Source organism: Ursus arctos, unplaced genomic scaffold (genome assembly GCF_023065955.2).
Source record: "Ursus arctos isolate Adak ecotype North America unplaced genomic scaffold, UrsArc2.0 scaffold_33, whole genome shotgun sequence".
NCBI lineage: Eukaryota > Metazoa > Chordata > Mammalia > Carnivora > Ursidae > Ursus > Ursus arctos.
In genome coordinates, this window is record NW_026623019.1 from 1,075,915 (window position 1) to 1,096,096 (window position 20,182).

The window sequence follows — 20,182 nt, forward strand, 5'->3', positions numbered from 1 at the left end:
CGGGCATGGCCACCGGTGAGGCTGTCCTGGCTTTGCCGCCACCTCTGGCTGCGGACTCGCAGCTTTCTCTTGCTGTGGCCCTGCGTCTGTGGGAGGACGGAGGCTGGTGCCTACAGCGGTTATGCCAGACCCCTGACCATCATTTTCAAGTGACGAAAGAAGTGTACTGCTTTCCATCTGCGTACTTTCTCTCCTGCTTTCTTAGGGTATCGTTAGCATGTACTTTAGCTCTGTTCTTTGTGCAAATCTTTACAAAAACTAATGCACTTGTGTTCCTTCCTTCCTGGCCTTTGTCACATCTTCGTAATCCTATTTGGTTGAATTTGGAAGTACAGTTGAATCCTTGTGGAGTGTTAATCTTACCCTATTTTCATAGATTCTTCTGTCGGGTGCGAACATGAACGTAATTTCTGTGTGCTTTGTGGGGTCGTGGTGTGAATTGCTGTTTCGTGTTCCTGTGCACATGGGTGCGGCACCAGGTCAAAGCAGCATCTGTTGGGTGAGCTTTGCCAGCCTGCTGTGGACCCCATGGGACCGGATCTGGGCTGTGGAAGATACCCGTCGGTGCCTGGGGCCCTGTGCACCAGTGTGGGGACTCGGGACGCAGCCTCCCGTGGCAGGTCATGCCTGGTTGTGTGGCCTGGAGCCCGCTGGGCCGGGTGTGGATGCGAAGTGTCTGGGTTGTTTGTGAACTACAGCAGCCAAAGCATAAGCACAGTAAGCAGTAGACAGTGTCCCTGTGGTGTCAGAGCACCGAGTCCACGTCAGTGAGACGCCAGAGGATCCAGTGACCCCTGGGATGTGCTTCCAGTGCACTTTTTGCCACGAAGTGGTAGTGCCGTTGGGCTGTTCGTCTTCTACCCTGTGTCCTCTGAGGCTCCTCTCCCAAAGACAGCGAGAACCACGTCTTCCCCTGCCCTATGGCTCCCGGCCCTGGACAGGCTGAATATGGCTGCAGGTTCTTCCTTCAGAGCCTTACGTGCTGTGTTGTGCCAGACAAGCAGCTGCTTCACAGGGTAGCGTACCTTCTGTCTCCTCATAAAAACCATTCTGAGGTACCTTTCTGTGTCGGTAAAATTTAATAATCCTCTGTGCCATCGCAGAAGGGGGTCTGCCTGTGTCCTGGACGTGCGAAGACCTGGATTGGCATTTTGTGTGGAGCTCGTCTGCCTCTGTTGGGTGTCTGAGCCCTCCCTCATGGGCCGAGGGGTGTGAGGAGTCCTGGCACATGCGTGAGGGGCTCACATGGACGCCAGCCCCATCACTGCTGCGTAGGAATTGAATCACCACTTCCTCTGTTCCCAGCTTCCTGTGAGAAAACCTGAACGTGTGACATTAGCTTAAATCGGAGCATGAGGAGACTGTGCCTGCAGCAGTGTCGTGGGTACGACTCCCAGCTCTCCCGTCCCGGAGCTCCGCCTTCCGTGCTCTGTGGTGGGCGCCTCTGGCCTCAGGCCTCCTCAGAGCTCTGCAGGTCTGGGGCAGGGACAGGTGCGCGTCCAGGCTCCTTCCACCCCGAGCCGGCGAGCACACAGACATGAAAATGTACTACGCACCTTGTCACAGGCCAGTTGCACTTGGTGACCACATCTGTGACTTCCCGTGCACACTGGATGTTTCTACTGGGCATTTGATCTACCTTTCTCTCCTGTTTTGTTGCTTCCCATCTGGTTTCATTTGCCTTTGCTCTTTCTTTGCCGTTGACAAGTCAGCTCGTGGTCAGTGCCCCATCAGGGCAGCCTGTAACGGTGCAGTGGGGGCACCTCACCCATGGTGCACACGCACCCCAGCACCCCCACCCTGTCGACTAGACCTGCTTGTAGGAGGGAGCGCAGTGGGAAGGGCACTTTGCTGTCTCCCACCAGCTTTGGTGCACAGTAGCCCCAAGTGTCCCGCCACAAAGGGAAGCCCACAGAGCCCGGTGGTGTGGTGCTGGCCCTTGTCCTTGCCACCGTGCTAGGTATGTTGGCGACCTGCTGTAGTTCCGCGCAGCCCCTCTGCCATACGTGGGTCTCTTCTCCCTGAGCCTGACTCTTGTCAGCAGGACTTGGCATGAGCATGCAGGCTTCCTGTGGCCTGTGTGCATCCCAGCAGGTCTCTCCAGAGCGGTGACGTTCTGAGCAGTTGTGGGGAGTGAAACCCAATTGCATGTTCTTCAAAGCAAGCCATCTGTCCAATGCCAGTGGCTTGTTTCAAGTTGTAAAGTGACTTGGGACCTTAGAGAAACTGTCTGTTGTCAAGATGCTTTTCAGGCAGAATTTCAGGTTTTATAGTATGATTATTAGGAGGCTGTGAGGTCGTCTAGATTATGACATTACTATTAGCTTGGTAACGATCCGTACATAACAAAACCAGTGTTTGTAATGTAGGTTCTGTGCGATCTTTGGTGGGCACGATCTCCCCGCCCGCCACTCTGCCCAGGCGCTCGCTGGTGTGGGCCCATCGTGAGGTTCGTGTGCTTACAGGGCTGCATGGGTAACAAATCCCCGAGTTGAGCTTTGTGATGCATGGAGGGGAAGTCAGGTTTATGCCGTCCTCACCATATACCTTTAGACTGCAGTTATGTGATTCATTCCTTTAGCCACTGGGCTCCTGCTCGGCGGTGGCTGCGAGTGCTTATTTTCATGGAATGTATAATTGAGTGATGAAGATGGACAGTAATTCAGTGCCAGTATGACACATGCCACAAGGGAAACACCCGTGAGAATCGCAGAGACGGGGTGGGTAGGGAAGCCTGCACTAAGATGACGTTGCTGCTGTGGCCTGCAGATCGAGGTGTCACACACGAGAACTTGTCCGTCACGAAGAGGGGCTGGAAGTCCACAGGAGTGCGAGGTCCCTCTGCCTCACCAAGGACTTGTATCCAGAACATGGGACTTCCTAGAAGTCTGTGAGAAGAACATTTTGCACATTTTCTGCAATGGAGAAAGCATGCGGATTATTTGTACAGGCAAATCTCTCTTCGAGAGACGATGTCACACATGGAGAGGTCTCATCTCCATCATCATCAGGGAAACGCAGACCAGACCACATGGGGGTCACCACATCCTGAGAAAGGCTGAGGTGGGCTCCACAGGAGACCCAGTGTGTCAAGGGCGGGAGCTCCCGGGGTCTCCTGTGGCCTGGGCTGTAGACCTGACGGCGGCGTGCTCTCCCTGGAACGTGTCCACAGTGAGGCTGAACCAGCAGGGCGGGCAGGAGGATGGTTGAGCCCAAACCACTGGGCACAGGAGGTGCACAGTTGCACAGTTCCATTTCCATGGCTCTCAAAGCCCAGGAAAGGCCATGTTTGCTGTTAGAAGTGTAGCAGCCATTGTCCTCGGGGAGGAAGTCTGGAGCGGGGCAAGGAGGGGCCTCCTGGCACATCAGCCCCATCTCAGTTCGGCTGCTCACGTGTGCGCTCAGATTGTGGACATCCATTGAGCTGTTCACTTGTAACTCGTGCATTTTTTTTTTATAGGTATGTTATACCTAATTGTTTAAAATTGTAATTAATAGATGTTTTATTTCTTTATAAAACTTGTAAGCATTTAAGTAATTTGTTACAAAGTTTCAGTAAATAAAGGTCACTGACTTTTTAGTGAAAAAGTACGTAAGCATCTGTTTGTGCCACGTTCTCGACCACTTCAGTGCTGCCAACCTTTCCTTCCCAGGGCTTGGAATGCACACGCTGTACCACGTGTGTGGTGGGACCGTCCCCTCTGTCTCTGCTCCAGTGTCAGGCTCGCCGGCTTGCGTCCCGAGCCCTGCCTTTGCCTTGAGTTTAAACAGAATGATCGTCGGGCTCTTGGACCCCTTCTCATCACTAGGGCTCCTTCTGGTTTTGCAGAGCTGTGGGCTGAGAGGGCACAGAAGAGGAGCAGACTTGGACAGAGCAGTGCTGTCTGTGTCCTCGCTGATGACCAGGAACCTGGACTCCGGGCACCTGTGTGGATGCCCCGTCCCATGGCTGGGATTGAGGAGCCCAGCAGGCTCTGAGAGGAACAACACAGGGCGTGACTCTTGGTTTACGACAGGCAGTCTGCTCCTCGGCTCTCCTGTTTGCATTTTTTTGTTTTATTTTGGTTTGTTTTGTTTTGGTAACAACTGAAATGAAATCAGTTGGAAGATAGGAAAACTAGTGGGTCTTTTTTTTTTTTTTTTTTTAAGATTTATTTATTTGCTTGAGAGAGAGAGACTGAGAACGCCCCCATGAGCAGCAAGGAGGGGCAGAGGGACAAGCAGACACCCTGCTGACTCCCTGCTGACCGCAGAGCCGATGCAGGGCTTGATCCCAGGACCCTGAGGTCATGACTTGAGCCAAAATCAAAAGTCGGATGCTTAACTGACTGAGCTGCCCAAGCGTCCCTGGAGAATTAGTGGGTCTTAACGAATCTCCATCTGTCCCGTGGGGTCAGTTAGAAAGGCAAGTCAAGTAACAGTGCTCTTCCCTGGCAGGCCTTGTGGCCAGCACTGGTTTTAGAAGCTGGTTTTGGTGTGGGGCAGGATGACGGAAGGCTCCCATCTGTGGGGCTGTGCCTCAGGCGTCTTCAGGTTCCAGCTCCCTCCAGGATCGCGCTTTGGGACCACAGTAAACTTCCTTTTGTGTTGTGGTTTATGGTAACGAGTGAAAAAAATATATGTAAGATATGCCCTGTGTCCCACATTTACTGCATTCTGTCCCATTTTAAAATGCCTTAAAAAATGCTGGTTAGGGGTGCCTGGGTGGCTCAGTTGGGTAAGCATCTGTCTTTGCCTCAGGTCATGATCCTGGGATCCTGAGATCGAATCCCACATTGGTTTCCTGGCTCAACGGGGAGTCTGCTTGTCCCTCTGCCCCTCCCCCTGCTTATGCTCTCTCTCCCCCTGCTCCCCCCGCCCCAAATAAATAAATAAAAATCTTTAAAGAATACTGGTTAAGCCCACTGAATTGTTTTCCTGAGCTGCTAACTTAGGTCACAACCTATAGTGTTTTCAAGCTGCTGATTGATACAGCTCATTCTGGCCTGTGAGCCCCTCCGCGCTCTTCCCCATTCCTTTCCACAGCCTACTTGTTACTGCTTTGTCACTTGAAGCCATTCCCCAAATAAGATTATGCTGTCCGTCTGTCTTCTGAACTCACCTCTGCCTTGCCTGATGAGTCACCCTCGCCTGCGCTCCTGCGGCCTCTCCGAGAATAGGCCAGGCGCCCTACCATGTGTAGTCTCTCGGCACCTCGTAGCTTGCATGTCTGTATGAATTATGAGTAACACTTGATCCACATAACATTTAGTCCTCCCCTGCCTGATAGCTGTCAGTTCAGTGGGATTGTTTTATCCTGTTTTCTCCATGACGACTGAGCCTCCTCCAAGGCAAGGCTGTACTGGTCCCCTCTGTGGCCATCCCTGGTCCTCTTTGGGCCCTGTGCTGGGTGAGGTGCTCCATGTTTTCTCTTCTGGAGAGTGGTGTCACTGCCCAACTGAGCAGGCAGAAAGGGTTCCCAGCACAGGGCTCTTTCTGGAGGTGGTTTGTTGGGGGAGGCGAGGTCCGTAAAGCTGAGTCTGTGGGCTCGGTACAGGCTGCCCTGTCATGGCTAGTGTGGTGGGAAGCAGATGCTCATCACTAACCGTCTTCCTGTTGTTTATGTTCAGCCATATCAGTGGGAACAAAATTGGCTGGGAGAAGACGGGAAGCCACTCAGAGCCGCAAGCACGGGGAGACCCAGGAGACCAAACAAAGGTAGTAGTCGGCTTTTATTCCTTCAGATCTTGACTCTTTGAGCATGTCATCTTAGGGATTTGTTTAAAGCAAAGTGCTGTTTTTTTAAAGCACATCGTGAGTAACAGACACCGGCAGGGAGCGTGGGAAGGCAAGGTTTGTCACACACTTTGGGGGTGGGAGGTGAAGGGGTCATATATTGGTGGGGGGTGGGTCACAGACATTAGTGCAGGGGAGGGGGTCCCAGACATAGGGGAAGAGGGGTCCCAGACATGGGGAAGGGGGCTTCCAGACATGGGGAAGGGGGCTTCCAGACATGGGGAAGGGGGTCCCGGATGCATGTGGGAGGAGAAAGTGACAGGCTGGGTGGGGCCTATGGGAGAGCCTCCCATCTGCTGGCACACACTCTTGTCAAGACTTAGAGCCTTGCAGAGCCCTCATCTGTCCTGCAGAGTTTTGTGGGGATTGAATGAGGAATCACTTCAAACGTATACATTAAAAATGAAAATAAAGTACATCCCATTCTTCCTTTTATCTGCCTCTGCCTATTACTGGTGATCTCTAGCAATACCTTTCAACTGCAGAGCCATGCCTGTCCCCACATGCAGTCCCTTAGGGTGCACCATATCTCTAGCTGGAAGAGGGCTTGTTTGTACACAAGGTGACACCGTGTCGGAAATTTGTTTAAGACTCTGGAATACTCTCGCTGTTGAAGGGTCATCCTATTAATAAGCAACAGGAATGCTTTGTGGATGCCTGTTACTTGCAAGGTACCTTCCAAAATTTTCAGCTGCTTGTATCTACATTCTATGAATGGAGAGTATAGAAAACACTTGTGGATTATCCTTGAGGTTTTTTTTTTTTTTTTAATCGTTTTTTTTTTAAAGATTTTATTTATTTATTCGACAGAGATAGAGACAGCCAGCTAGAGAGGGAACACAAGCAGGGGGAGTGGGAGAGGAAGAAGCAGGCTCATAGCGGAGGAGCCTGATGTGGGGCTCGATCCTGGAATGCCGGGATCACGCCCTGAGCCGAAGGCAGGCGCTTAACCGCTGTGCCACCCAGGCGCCCCCCTTTTTTTTTTTTTAATATTTTATTTATTTATTTGACAGAGAGAGAGAGAGAGACAGCCAGCGAGAGAGGGAACACAACCAGGGGGAGTGGGAGAGGAAGAAGCAGGCTCCCAGCGGAAGAGCCCGATGTGGGGCTCGATCCCAGAACGCCAGGATCACGCCCTGAGCCAAAGGCAGACGCTTAATGACTGAGCCACCCAGGCGTCCCTATCCTTGAGGTTTTTTTAAGACCAGTTTTGGTACTTTGTGTTTTAAAGAATAAAATTAAGCACTTAAGTACTGTAAAGAATATGTTTTGTTTCGGAGAAATATATATTCCTTAGATTGGCACGAAATCAAGCAATAAGCAGTTATTATTTCCAGCGTTTATCATGAGAAGGAATAAAACTGTTTATTATGCAAATAATTGATCTCTGTAAACACTTCGGACTTCGCTAAAATTCATAAAGAAAAAGTGAAGGGTGTGTCTCTGCCTTCCGTCTCCCCAGCATGCTTCCTGCAGCCTGCCTTCCCTGAGCCTCATGTGGGGGCCACTCCTCCCTCTGCAGCTCGTACACATTCTATGTTTTGGTGGTTGGTTGTTACAGGATGGGTATTTTTCACTTAATGCTAGCTTACATACGTATATCTGTCTCATTATATATAGATCTGACTCATCAGTTTTAATGGAATTAGCTTGTTTTTTGCTTTAATTTTTGGTAAGCAGTTCCCTGTGTATACTTAATTTGGGACTTTAGGATAACCAGAGAGAATGTCTGAGTTTGGGTCTCTGTTTATTCTCTAAACGCCAGCTGTGGTGGTGAGGAGTAGGCGTGAGCCCCTGTGCTGTGAGTTCCTGGGCAGTGACACAGCCTCTCTGAGCATCCCCTCCCATTTCCATACAGCGAGCAGGGGGGACACGGTGACTCATGGGGGTCAGCAAACACAGAATGCCACTCCCAGCTTCAGGAGCCCATGGGAGTAGTCGTGGTGGGGTCACCCATCCCCACACAGGCTCAGGGCGCCACTCCCGCTCCCTCTCTTTGGGGAGGGGTCCTTTGCATAGGACACACAGTGAAAGGAGTGGAAATGTGACCTGACCCATTCTCCCCTCTCACATGTGGCTCTGCAGACGGAAGGCTCGTCCACTGCCTCCTCAGGCAGCCAGCTTGCTGAAGGAAAGGGGAGCCAGATGGGCACCGTGCAGCCGATCCCGTGCCTCCTATCCATGCCCACCCGCAACCACATGGACATCACCACACCGCCCTTGCCCCCAGTGGCGCCTGAGGTACTGAGAGTGGCGGAGCACCGGCACAAGAAGGGGCTGATGTACCCCTACATCTTCCACGTCCTGACGAAGGTATGGGTGGCCGCTTTCTGTCTGACCAGGCACCTGAAACGGAGTGCATTTCCCCCTTCCTAAGGGTTGAGAGAAAAGGCGAAAATGCGTACCTGTAAATGCACTGAGAGAAGGACGTGGGAAAGTCTCATTTTCCCCTTCAGTTTGATAGAATATAGTTTTGAGACTTCTAATTAATGGCACGTCATGTTATTTTTCTGACTTGAGATTATATTTTTCTAATTTTAAAATTTCCTGTACCATGTTTATGCCATACTGTCAGGTTTAATTAGCTGTCACATGCACTGCCTGTCTTCTCTGTCATCTGTCCTAGAGCGCCCCTGTGGAGTGGCGGACAGCGCTCCGCGTCCTCGGACTTGTCGAGTGCAGCTTTCATAGCCCTTCAGCAGAAAATCGAGCACAGGACTGTGTGACATGCTAACAGTCAGAAAACGCGATTTTGTGTTTGCACAGTGTCAGGATTTCACTTTATTAGTGTCTTACCAAATGTATGCTTCAGTAGACATCCAGTGTGGCATCGTTTTTGAATCTTGGTGTCTCGAATGGATCTCTGTGTCCATTTAAATTTTCTCAGTGACTTGTAGTCTTTCTGTTGATGTTTAAGGCCCTAGACCCATGACTTAACATGTAACCTCGGTGACCAGATTTCTCGTGTGGACGGGTTTATTGCCATCATGTATTTTTAACGTGTTTTCATCAGTGTCTGTACCACCACAGATAATCAGACATTTTTCTCCCTGTTTTCTGCAATCCATCTATGGTTTGTAAGGTGGGGTCAGTAAGTGCACAAGCCCCCCGCTGTCCCACAGCACCCTGAGCCGGACTGCGACCGTTAGTTGGCTAACCTGAGCATCGCTCCCTCGTGTCAGTCCAAGGGCACCAAGAGTTTTATGTTTAAACCGCAGTCTCCTCCAAGTGTCATGCACTATGTGATATGGGTCTGCACGTATGGTATCACTTTTCAGATTACGGTTGTGAGGTAAACATTTTATTTTTCAGGGGCAACGCATGTTGTAAGGGTAAGTGGAAAGTTCCTCTCGCGGGAGAAGGATTTGCTGAGTTTAAAGGGACCCAGGTTCGGGGGAGATTGCGTCCTTTCCCCGTGGGGTTGTGTGGGCTGTGAGGTCCCGGACCCCTGCGCTTCTGCCCTGCTCGGGGGCGGGCTGAGCGACAGACGGCCTGTCCTCCTTCACCACTCCCTCATCTCAAGGGCAGATATTGATAAAGTGACTATGGTTGAGAAAAGTAAATGATTATCTCTTCAGACTTTAAAATGCCACCTACCATTTTTCTGTATGTCAGGAAAAGCTTATGTCAGGCATGGTGTTTGCTGTGAGCTACATGGCTCTGGTATTAAATTGTCAGGCCGACATGTCTGCAGTGACGCGAGGCTTGACACTCAACACAGGCAGCCGGCTGAGCCAGGGACCTGGAGAGAGTGCCCACCGCACTCTCTCTCATATAAATCTATGTGAAGAATGAACAAATGCCATGGAATTATTGAAAGAGTAGGTAGTGATAAATTTAACAGACACTGAAGGTCATATGTATACTCTTATGTCATGAATATTCCTAAATAAAGTTCCCTGCAAAATCTCTCGAGATGTACCTTGATGCCATAGAATGTCCGAGACGGGGCCACAGAGGTCTTGCCACCGCCTCAGGTGTGGACACACAGCCCCTTGGCTTGTGCCGTATTGACCGCGGGATGTGAGCAGAGTGGGGCTTCCTTCGAGGGCCGTCCCAGCGGCTGTGCATGCCCCTCATTCAGGAGGCACGGCTCCCGAGTCCTGGCACGTGCCGAAACTGTGCAGAATGAGGGACGCTGCAGGGCGTGCTCTTTGGGAGACCATTTACGCACGTGCTAATGTTTTATGGAAGAGCTTGGTAAAGACAATTTGACCATTTTATTTTCAGGATACTCATTTCTTGGATTTCACATAGGTCATTAAAAAGTATGAATTTTATTACATATGACCATCCTGACTCATAAGTAAAATTTGCAAGTTCTCAGCATTTTCTATTCTATTTGTTGTCTGCTGTTATCTGTCCAGATTGTTTCAAAGACTTCGGGGTCGTCTATGTGGTTTCCTTATGCTCTTGGTTCGAGATTAAGATGAAACCATGTAGATTTTATTTTGACTCTTTGAGCATATGTTTTGACAACCCACTAAATGAACTCTCCTTAGCGCCCCGCTGCACCCAAGTGGTTAAGCAATTGATCTGGAATAGAATTGCAATGTCAATAACTGGAGATAATGCAGTATATTTCTTTGAGTTTGTTGTAAATTCAACATGAAAAATGTGCAATATTATTCTGCTTTCTTCCATGCAAAGGGTGAAATCAAAATTGCTGTTTCTATTGAAGATGAAGCCAGCAAAGACCTGCCTCCCGCCGCCCTGCTCTATAGGCCAGTTCGCCAGTATGTTTACGGAGTGCTGTTTAGCTTGGCAGAAAGCAGAAAGAAAACTGAGAGACTTGCTTTTAGAAAGAACAGACTTCCACCAGAATGTATGTACTGTGAAATCCATTGTTTGTTTTCCTCAGTACCTCGTAACCTCTTGTGCATTTTCCAAAGCCTTAGAGGATCATGACTGAGTCTGCCCCGAGTGTCCCCACGCGAGACGGTGGGCTTCACGGGGCCCTTAGGACAGGAGGACCAGCCACAGGCTGTGTTCCTCAGTAATGTTCCAGTCATGCTGTGCATTTGGTAAAATGTGTGCACTTTAAACTGGATGTTGATCTGGAAACGGTCCGGACGGGCACCCTCTCCTGTGGCAAGTGCGTCCCAGGCAGGGCGACGGCGGCATCTGCTCCGGTGTCTGCGAGCGCGTCTGCGCTGCAGATTCCGTGTTCCTTGGGAGGCCCTCACTGCGTGTGGCTCCTTCTGTGCGGGTGGCGTGTGCCTGTGCACAGCCCGCAGCAGACAGGGCCTGGTCACCGTCCCCCTCGAGGACTCCAGCCGATCGACCCTGGGGTGGAGGGGAAGTGGAAAGACAGAAGGTGCTGTGTGACATGTCGGCAAAAGCTGAGGTCAGAGCATGCATTTTCCATCTTCCAATGGGCCAGTGTAATATTTGGGGAGAACCGTGTCTTTTTGTTTTAGGTTATTTTATTTACTAATGTAGGAAATGTAAAAGTCACTGTATATTTATTAGGAAATACAGAAAAGTTTCCCAAAACATACAGTCTAAAATAAGAATATCCTGAACCGTGAACATTATAGATTACCAGATCATCCCCTGAACTAAGACCGTTGAGGGACAGATCCCCTGGGTGTGCGGCGGGTCAGTGCAGGCTTGGTGACGTGCCGCAGCTGAGCTGTGCTCAGGGATGCATGTGACAGTGGGTCTTACCTTTGGACTCTGAACCGGAGAGATTCTGGCAATTCTAAAAGCTTGTTGCATAGGTTCTGATGTTTTCTGTTTCTGATTACTATGCCGAAGTGTGGTTCGGTAAGCCTTCCAGATGCAGCGCCTGTTGGTGCCCTGACTTGAGGGTGGCCACCTCTAGCTGATGCGTCTGCTGCCTCGACTGGGGCTGGAGGCCACGCGGGAAACACTGAGCGTTATCAGTGGACTCTGCAAGGCCGGGACGTTCCTGGTGGACACATCCTCTTTCTCACTTTGTACAGGGTCGGCCAGTCTTCTGCACCGGTCGGCCCGGGCCCTGCAGCCGCGACCTCCCTTCCAGGGTCATGGCCCCTTGCTTCGGCCTTGGCCTAGACTGCCAGGTGCTGCAGAGCGCTGGGCAGCTCCACTTCCTGCCGTGTCCTCGGCTCCAGAGCAGCATTTTGGCTTTTGTGGTGAAAGCTGTTCTTTTTCTCATTTGGTTATGTTCCAGAAGTCATTATCTTATTTAGCACACTCCCAGGGGTTTTCCAGGATGGGTGCCCTCTGCAGTGTCCACAGGTTTGTAGAACAGTCTGGATGGGCTGCTGTGATCTGTGCGCACCCCCAGTGGTGGGCAGCGTGCGCTCCTCCCATCTACTGAGTTCTGCGTCACAGGTGAACTGTGGGTGCCAGGGACGGCAGGAAGTAAGAGCTGGTCTCTGCCCTGCTGTAGGCGTGTAGTACAGCCCTGTAGCACACAGCATGCTCACCCCCTTGTTGCTTGTTCCGTACCTGGGTGGTGCGGGTGTCCGGCTGGCCCCTGAGCAGGCAGTAGGGGACGCAGGAGGCACAGGACGGCGCTCACTGCATAAACCAGCACCCTCTGTGCATAAGCAAGAGAGCAGTGCACTGTGGTGCAGGGCTGGGCATGCACGCACACCGCGTTGGGGGGCTTGGCGCTCGCCGAGAGAGGACAGGTGGGAGGGTGTAGGGACAGGATGGTGAAGAAAAAGAGAAGAATGGTACAGATGGGCTCTGAAGCTCTTGTGTATGGGGGTGTGTTGACTGGCTGAATTTCTTATATATATATATAATATGTTTTTTTTTTTTTTAAAGATCTATTTATTTTGAGAGACAGAGCTGGGGAGGTTGGGCAGAGGGAGAGAGAATCTTGAGCAGACTCCGCAGGAAGCATCGAGCCTGATGTGGGGCTCGATCTCACGATTCTGAGATCATGACCTGAGCTGAAACCAAGAGTCAGACGCTTCACCGACTGAGCCCTCCAGGCGCCCCCGGCTAAGTTTCTGGGGGAGGTTGGTGATGAGCGCATTGCAGTCTTTCTGCTCAGGTGATGAAAGAAAGTGGGTTCTGACTTCTCTGTCAGTCACAGGGGAACCACTGAAGGATTGGGAAGGGTGGGACATTTCAGTTCAGGAGGGTGGGCTGGGTAGGGACAGGTGGCTGAACTGAGGCAGTGGGAAAGGAGCTGTGAACTAGCCCTGGGAATCAGTGGCAGCTAGAGAAGTATATGATTCATGTACATTACAGATAACGGTGAACCTCTAGGTAGAAAGATGTGTCCATTGGACCTCTGAGTCTACAGGTTAAGAGACCGTCGTTAGCTCTGTAATGAGTGGCTTTAGAACCCAGGTCTGTTTGCTCTTTCTGGGGACCTGATACACTTGAATTTGTTTCAGGTGTTGGTTGTCTTAATGGAGGGAAAACAGCCTTAGAAAAGGTGCTCAGGTCAGTAAAGCGTGCTCTTATTTGCTGATCACCATGCTAACTGGAGTGCCAGCTCTCCACAGCGAGGAGTTTGTCCTTATGAGCTCTCGTGAGCCTTGAGCCTGAACGCTGGCAGCTGAGAGCAAACCTTGTGCAAGAGACGAACGTGCGTGTGCTGGTGACCTTACACCTCTCGTTAATGGTGCATTATGATTGTTCCCTGAGGACTGCTCCCTGAGGCCCGCTCTTAGATCCCAGCTGACTCAGCGCTGGTGCGGTGATGCCCCTGCCGTGGGCTTCCCGCCTGAAATACGTCGTAGGTGATGGCGCCTTTTGGTGTTCTTAGGGAGGAAGCCCTTGAGGTTGTGGATGAGGTGAGGACGGCGATGCCGGTCATGCTGGAAGTAGTTGCTCAGGAGTCCAAGTTGAAAGTTGAGTCTGTTGAAACCTTGCTTTACCCTGGCCACTCTTAGACCATATGTGGCTGAAATGAAGTCAGTGGCACTTTGCAGGAGATTTCATAGAGTGCTGACCGTGCACCATGAGGTCTTTGGGGCAGGTTTGTTTCTCAGATGCCCGCTGGCCCCGCTCTCCACTCCGTGGGTCCCAGGTGAGCCCGTCCTCTGTAGCAGGTGAGGAGGCTCCTGGTCCAGCATGGTGCCAGTGTGCTGTGTGTACAGACACAGGTTCGACGCGTTCACTGTGACAGCAGGAGGCTCCCCAGGGGGGCTTTGTTGTCAGAGCCAGTCAGAGGACACATGGAAGTCTAAGATATTGAATACTGTTTAAAAATATTGAACTCTTACCACATTTAAGACACATATCCATTTGGAAATGTAGTCTCTTTCTGTCTTTTTTTTAAGTAGGCTCCATGCCCAGCGTGAAGCTTATTGCAGGGCCTTGAACTCATGACCCTGAGACCAAGGCCTGAGCTGAGATCAAGAGTCAGACGCTTAACTGACTGAGCCACCCAGGCACCCCGGAAATGTAGTCTCTCTCTCTCTTTTTTTTTAATCTTTTTAAGATTTTATTTATTTATATGACAGAGATAGAGACAGCCAGCGAGAGAGGGAACACAAGCAGGGGGAGTGGGGGAGGAAGAAGCAGGCTCCCAGTGGAGGAGCCTGATGTGGGGCTCGATCCCAGAACTCCGGGATCATGCCCTGAGCCGAAGGCAGACGCTTAACGACTGAGCTACCCAGGCGCCCCCGGAAATGTAGTCTCTTGATCAAGACATAGGATAAAGCATTTCATAATCTATAATGAGTGCTCTAGTTCACATGTGATTTAGCAGAGTTTCATTTTTAAAGTCCTATGATTAAAGCAGGATATCCACCCTCAGATCCTTAAAAACTCTAGCCTGTGAAAGTCATACTGAATTAGATGCTGGCAGTTTATTTTCTGTGTGTCCGTCCCTGAGTTCGTTGTTTTGCTGTTAGGAAATTCATCAGAAGCTTGTTTATTAGGACAGTAAGCTGCTGCAAGTCACCAGATGGGTCTCCAGGCCCCTCGAGGGGCCACGTGGAAGATCGCGGACCTGGCACAAATGATTTGCCCCGTGTTCTGGATGGGGACAGTGGCAGTTGTTTTGGGGTGAGGTGGGTCCAAGGATCTGCATTTGAGGCTTCTGGCACTTGGGTAGGGACAGTTGCCTGGCTGGAGGCTTGGAGCATGAAGCTCCCGCCCTGCTGCCCCTGGGGTGCCCCTCGGCTGTCCCTCACCCCGCTAGGGAGATCAGGAGGGGCAGGAAGAAAGGGGGTCTGGTTCCAAAAAGACTGCAGGGTAACAAGACTCCTCGGCCACAGTAGAGGAGGTAAAACTCCAGGAAGTAAAGCGCAGTGATGGGCACATTTTCAAATATTGTCCCCTGATGAAAGTTGGCCTCTGTTTTCTTCAACAAGACTCCCCAGGACCTTAAAATTAAGTAAGAGAAACAGGCTTGTAGAAAGTGAAGGGATATAAGATACAGACACAAGAGATGAAAGTCCCGACTTTCTAAATAGGAAAAGCCAAAGGGAACATGGATTTCTTCGTGGTCCAATTTGCTTTCGCTTTAGAAATTTTGTTTGTGCCGAGTAATTAGTTCTGCTGATTAAAAAGAGGTAAAATTGATTCACTGTGGATTGTATTATAAAACAATATATGATCAATATTAGTGCGTTATTTTAATATGTGTGAAATTTGGTTATCATACCCATTTCCCCTGTGGTTTTGTGAAGGCTGTTTATATTTATCTGAATTTCCTTCCTCTACAAAGCTTTCTAGGAGTAGCATTAGCGACTGCCTTTTCCTCACCAACCTGTGAGCAGCTGAGCCCAAGGGGCAGCTGCACGGGCAGGAGGCTCCACGTGGCAGAGTTGGTGGCCCTCGTTCAGAGCCGTTTTTGTCGTAGGTTCTTGATCGCCTGCGTTCTGACACAGCAGCAGCGGTGTGCACAGGGAGAGTGAAGCGGGCATTGTTGTGGGCGTGTGAGGAGCACTGTGCTCCACAGCCTGTGGGGCCTTGCGCCGCCGCGAGTCCTAGAGGGCGCCCACCCGTGTTCGCACAAGGGAGTGGAGCCAGCTGGACCCCACCACCTCATGTGTTGGCTTCCTGTGGGAAGGAAGACACAGCTGCCCTCGTGCCCAGTTTTCTGCGGAGATACAAAAGAACCAGATTTTGTTTTTACTTATTTGTGTGGCTTTGTTGTTTTTCTATACCGTGAGGCTCGGCAAGTGCAGTGGTCCTCCCCCCTACACGCACACACACGCATCCCTGCCCACAGACCACAGGCCCCGTTGGCCACAGTCGTGGGAGCGGCTTGTCTCCATCAACCTCAGCCATACCCGTGATGCGTGCATGCTGCCCTTGCACACACAGCCTGTAGCGGGCACGGCTAGTGCTCACGAGGCGCCAGCCCCAGGCTGAGGCATTCTTCATCACATGGCTCTGTCGGCAGCCACCACTGGTTGGTTGGAGTTGGCTTACAAAATGAAACATTTTCATTATTCCTGGTCTGGGATGGATCCCAGTCAGCGTTAAAACAGATTTGCAAGGTAGCTGGCTGCCATGGGTTTGCATGTGACGGCAAAGACGATGACTCCCGTCTGAGGGAAACACTGGGTTCTCAGCGACAGCTTAAGCGTAATCGTGTAGTCGGTCCCAGCTTGTATTTTGAAGAGGTAGGTACTTTGCGTAAAGAAGGTGCATTATAAACGTAGCCTCTACTAGTACAGAAAACCAGCACCCTGGAGTTGTTGTTGCAGATGTCAGTGTTGCTGTGGCAGAGGGAGCGGAGACAGTCTCCTGTTCAGTGTTTGCGAGTCTGCTTGAAAGGGTGGAAAAGCTGTAGTGAATGTTTGCTGATGGCACGGCTGGGTCCGCCGACCTCTGGGCATGAGGTCGTGTCTTACAACATGGGGTCGTCACGGCCATGCTTACCGATCACAGTGCTCTTGTCTGAGTGCCAGATGTGTGTGCTCAGGGGCTGTAATACCCTGGCTTCCCTGTGTGTGATCCTCATGTAACCAGTGCTTTTCGCAAACACAGGAGCCCAGAGGATGTGCTGTTAGCTCCTCGGCTTCTGTTTGTCCCTGTGAGTGGAGTGACAGAGCCTGAGCCCTCCGTCCCGGGCAGGGGCGTGTATGTGTACACAGGGGCTGCCACGTGTCACCCTGGAAACTGACATCCCTGGGATCCTTTATTAGCACTAGGCTTTAATGAGTTAACTGTGGTCCACCTCACACGCTTGTAGCCTGTAGCCACGTTACAGGCGGGAGGCGCCTGTTTCCTTTTCAAGATTGTGCTAGAGTGAGTCCTCGGCTCCTTTCCGTGGTGCCTGGTCCCTAGGCTGGGCCTCAGGGTTTGAGAACACCCTGGGTGTGGCGTGGTATGTGGGGGTTGGCCCCTGAGCCTCCCCTGCCTCCCCCGCTCCCCACCCCTGCCTGGTATATAGAAGATGCTCAGTAAATACCTATGAGGTGATTGGCTATAGGCTCCACCACCATTAAGTGGTGGTGTGTGAAAAGATTTCCAGAAGCAGATACACACATGTTAAAGATTGAGCAAGTCAGGAGCAGGTTTGCTCTCGGAACAAACTTTTGTGTTCCTGCACTTGGATTTTCTAAATTAGATCTGAGCTGTTCATGGGTAATGGAGATAGGCAACAGAAATACTTAGAAGGACAGAGGGAGTGACGCACAGGACCCTCCTTCACCGGGAGTACAGCGCCTGCCCTCCTTGCTCCTGGTGGGTGCAGAGTGTATCCCCAGCCATATCTCCAGGCAGTTCCCGGCAGCCTCTGCCAGCCAGAAGGATATGTGCTCAGCAGCTCACCCAGAAATTGGGGCACATGTGGGACCCTTCAAGCCTTCCGTGTGCACAGCCGTCTGGGGAGCCCCAGAGGGGGTGGGGACAGGCAGGCGTGAGAGGCTGCCTCCATCCTCCCCACCTACCCCCCCTTCCTTGTGGGGCCTGGATCTCAAGAACAAGAGTGAGCTACCCAAAGCTGTTTCTAGATGAAAGCAGGACACGATAAAGTAGAATGACCGTGGCAGGTGTTAGAGGACGGCGGGGACAGAGGTGGAGATGGACTTAGTGGGAATGCCTCCCGGAGAGAGCTCAGATCAGAGACCTGGTGCTGGGCAGCCACCTTGTGTGAGCATGCGTGCACGTGTGAGCATGTGTGGTGGGGAGAAAGTGAGATAACCCAGATCAGCTAATCCTACAACCGGAGATAAAATCTAATCAGTGCCTTTAAACCTTTGCCACCAAAATGAGTATGTTACAAAATAGATCTGTGCGTTTTGGCTTTTTTTGGCACGGAAAGGAAATTTGTGGTTTAACCAGTAGGCACCCAGCAGCCTCTGGTTAAGGGCTTGTTTTGTGACCAGCCTTGGCCTGTTTATCAGGGGCTGACGACTGCCAGCCTCTGATACTAGTTGGGCCTTGTGGTGGTGACGGCTGCCCGGTGTGCGTGCCACGTGTGCTGAGGCTTGGCAGGCGTGGGGCTAGATTGTGAGTCCAAGGACAGGGACTGCGTGGGTGCGTGTCTGGCGTCTCAAAATATGGTTGAATATAAAGACGCATGTATTTATATATACATGTGTATCTGTTTGCACTTGATGGACTTTAAGTGTTTTACGTGTTTTAGATTTTTCTTTAGTATTTAAACATTAAGATACTCAAATGTGAATGAAAGGGATTTTCCTGGTGACAAAACAGTAACTTTTTTGTAAGAAGACAATCTTGGGGAGCTGTCTTGACCTGGACCCTGCTCCAGCAGCCTGCTCCTGGGGGTGGGGGTCCCAGGGCTCCACAGCAGCTCCCCTTTCCCTGCCTTGTGTGGGGCTGGGTGTGCGGAGCTGGCTGTCCCGTTGCTGACGCCCTGTGTGTCCGGGTGTCTGGCCTCCCACGTTCTCCAGGACCCTGTGCAGGCGGGACGGGGTGGAGCTGCAGGTGGTCCATTGGTCATTCCACCAGTCAGGGTTTGGGCCTTCAGTCTCCCGTCTGCCTTGGGTGGTACTTTCGGGAAAGTGAGCCCATCTGGGGTGCGTCGTTTGGGTAGAGGGGCCTGGTGGAAGAGGACAGTGGAGTCCCAGTGCCATCCTGGTTCTGGGTGGGTCACACTGGCCGCTTGCTGGGACCCACTTCTGCTACGGTGGTCTTGGGCCCAAATGGGCTTTCGTGGCCTAGTAGATGCACACCCGGAGCCCAGCATCGGCCTGGCCCCTCAGTGCAGCAAGGAGACACTGGAACTCGGTCCCTGTGGCGTGCCATGTCTTCACTGTAACTCCCATCATACTGGATTCAGACTTATGTGGGAAAAGGTGCTTGTTTGCGCTTTAAGAATTAACGGACTTGAATAGCGGTAAGACAACTATGGAGAAGAGGCCACTATTTTGTATTAGATCAGCTTAGACCTTCTTGCCTTTTTGGAGGTGAAATGGGGAATTTTATGCTTTGTCTTCAGTCTTCCTGGATAGAATTACTGTGTGCTGACATCACCGGGATTTCAAAACACTGAATCTTGCCTCCGTTTGCTGCCTTACTGGGCTTTTGGGGTCTCACTGCAGGGAGCTTATTCTTACTAATCTTTAAAAACACAGTTTAACAGGTGTGTCTGTTAAAGGGGACCTTCAGGCAAAGTGGCACCAAGTGCATGTTATTTCTCAAATCTGATTAGTGAAAGTGTCTATGTAGAAAAAGATTAGTTATCTAAATTGGAGTTCCTTTGGATTTCCATGATAATCACATACTTCTGTAAATTTTACCAGTTATTATTAAAACTTAACGGACTTAATAAATTTTTTCCAACATCCTTGATTTATACGTCTTAGTTATATGGGGAAATCAAGTCATGATTCGATGGAGGAGAAACGTATTGGTGGCCTGAATGGAAATCTGGTTGAGCCACGAAAGTGTGTAGGGGACAGAGCGTTCTAGACCTGAGAACTGGTGGCCGCTGGCTTGCTGATGAGAGCATGCGTTGGGGTGTGAGCGGTGGCGTCTTCAGACTGTGGTGATTGGGGGTTGGATTTGTTTCGGCTTCCGGTGGCTAAGTTGGGCGTAAATGGTTCTCCTCTGCTCTTCCCTCCTCCAGTTCCGCCCGTGATCATTAAGGAGTGGGCAGCTTACAAAGGGAAGTCTCCGCAGACACCGGAGCTGGTGGAAGCGCTTGCCTTCAGGGAGTGGACCTGCCCCAATCTGAAGCGGCTGTGGCTGGGGAAGGCGGTGGAGGACAAGAACCGCAGGATGAGGGCCTTCCTGGCCTGCATGAGGTCAGACACGCCAGCCATGCTCAACCCAGCCAGCGTGCCCACCCACCTCACGGTGCTGTGCTGCGTCCTACGGTAGGTGCGTCGGGCGCCCCCAGGTGCGTCCATGTGAGACACGCATGGGCCGTGTCATCCCATATCATGTCTGTGATGACAACACAGTGTGTGTTTGAATCAGTCCTGCACGGCATGTTCATGTAATGGGTCCATTTGGTGAATGTGTAACGCGTGTAACTGATTTTAAACATGAAATCACACTGTGATAAACATGTCACAATGAT

General features: G+C 51.2%; 1 protein-coding gene across 2 annotated transcripts in view; it reads left to right on the forward strand.

Moving 5' to 3' along the window:
- Positions 1-20,182, forward strand: part of FAM120A (family with sequence similarity 120A) — a 94,397-nt gene that overhangs the window by 50,930 nt on the left and 23,285 nt on the right. For both annotated transcript variants that reach the window (XM_048218331.2, XM_044391236.3), the window contains exons 8-11: positions 5,610-5,697; positions 7,861-8,088; positions 10,426-10,600; positions 19,727-19,976. In XM_048218331.2, the coding sequence (XP_048074288.1) occupies positions 5,610-5,697; positions 7,861-8,088; positions 10,426-10,600; positions 19,727-19,976 (741 nt within the window). The remainder of the gene's footprint in view (positions 1-5,609; positions 5,698-7,860; positions 8,089-10,425; positions 10,601-19,726; positions 19,977-20,182) is intronic.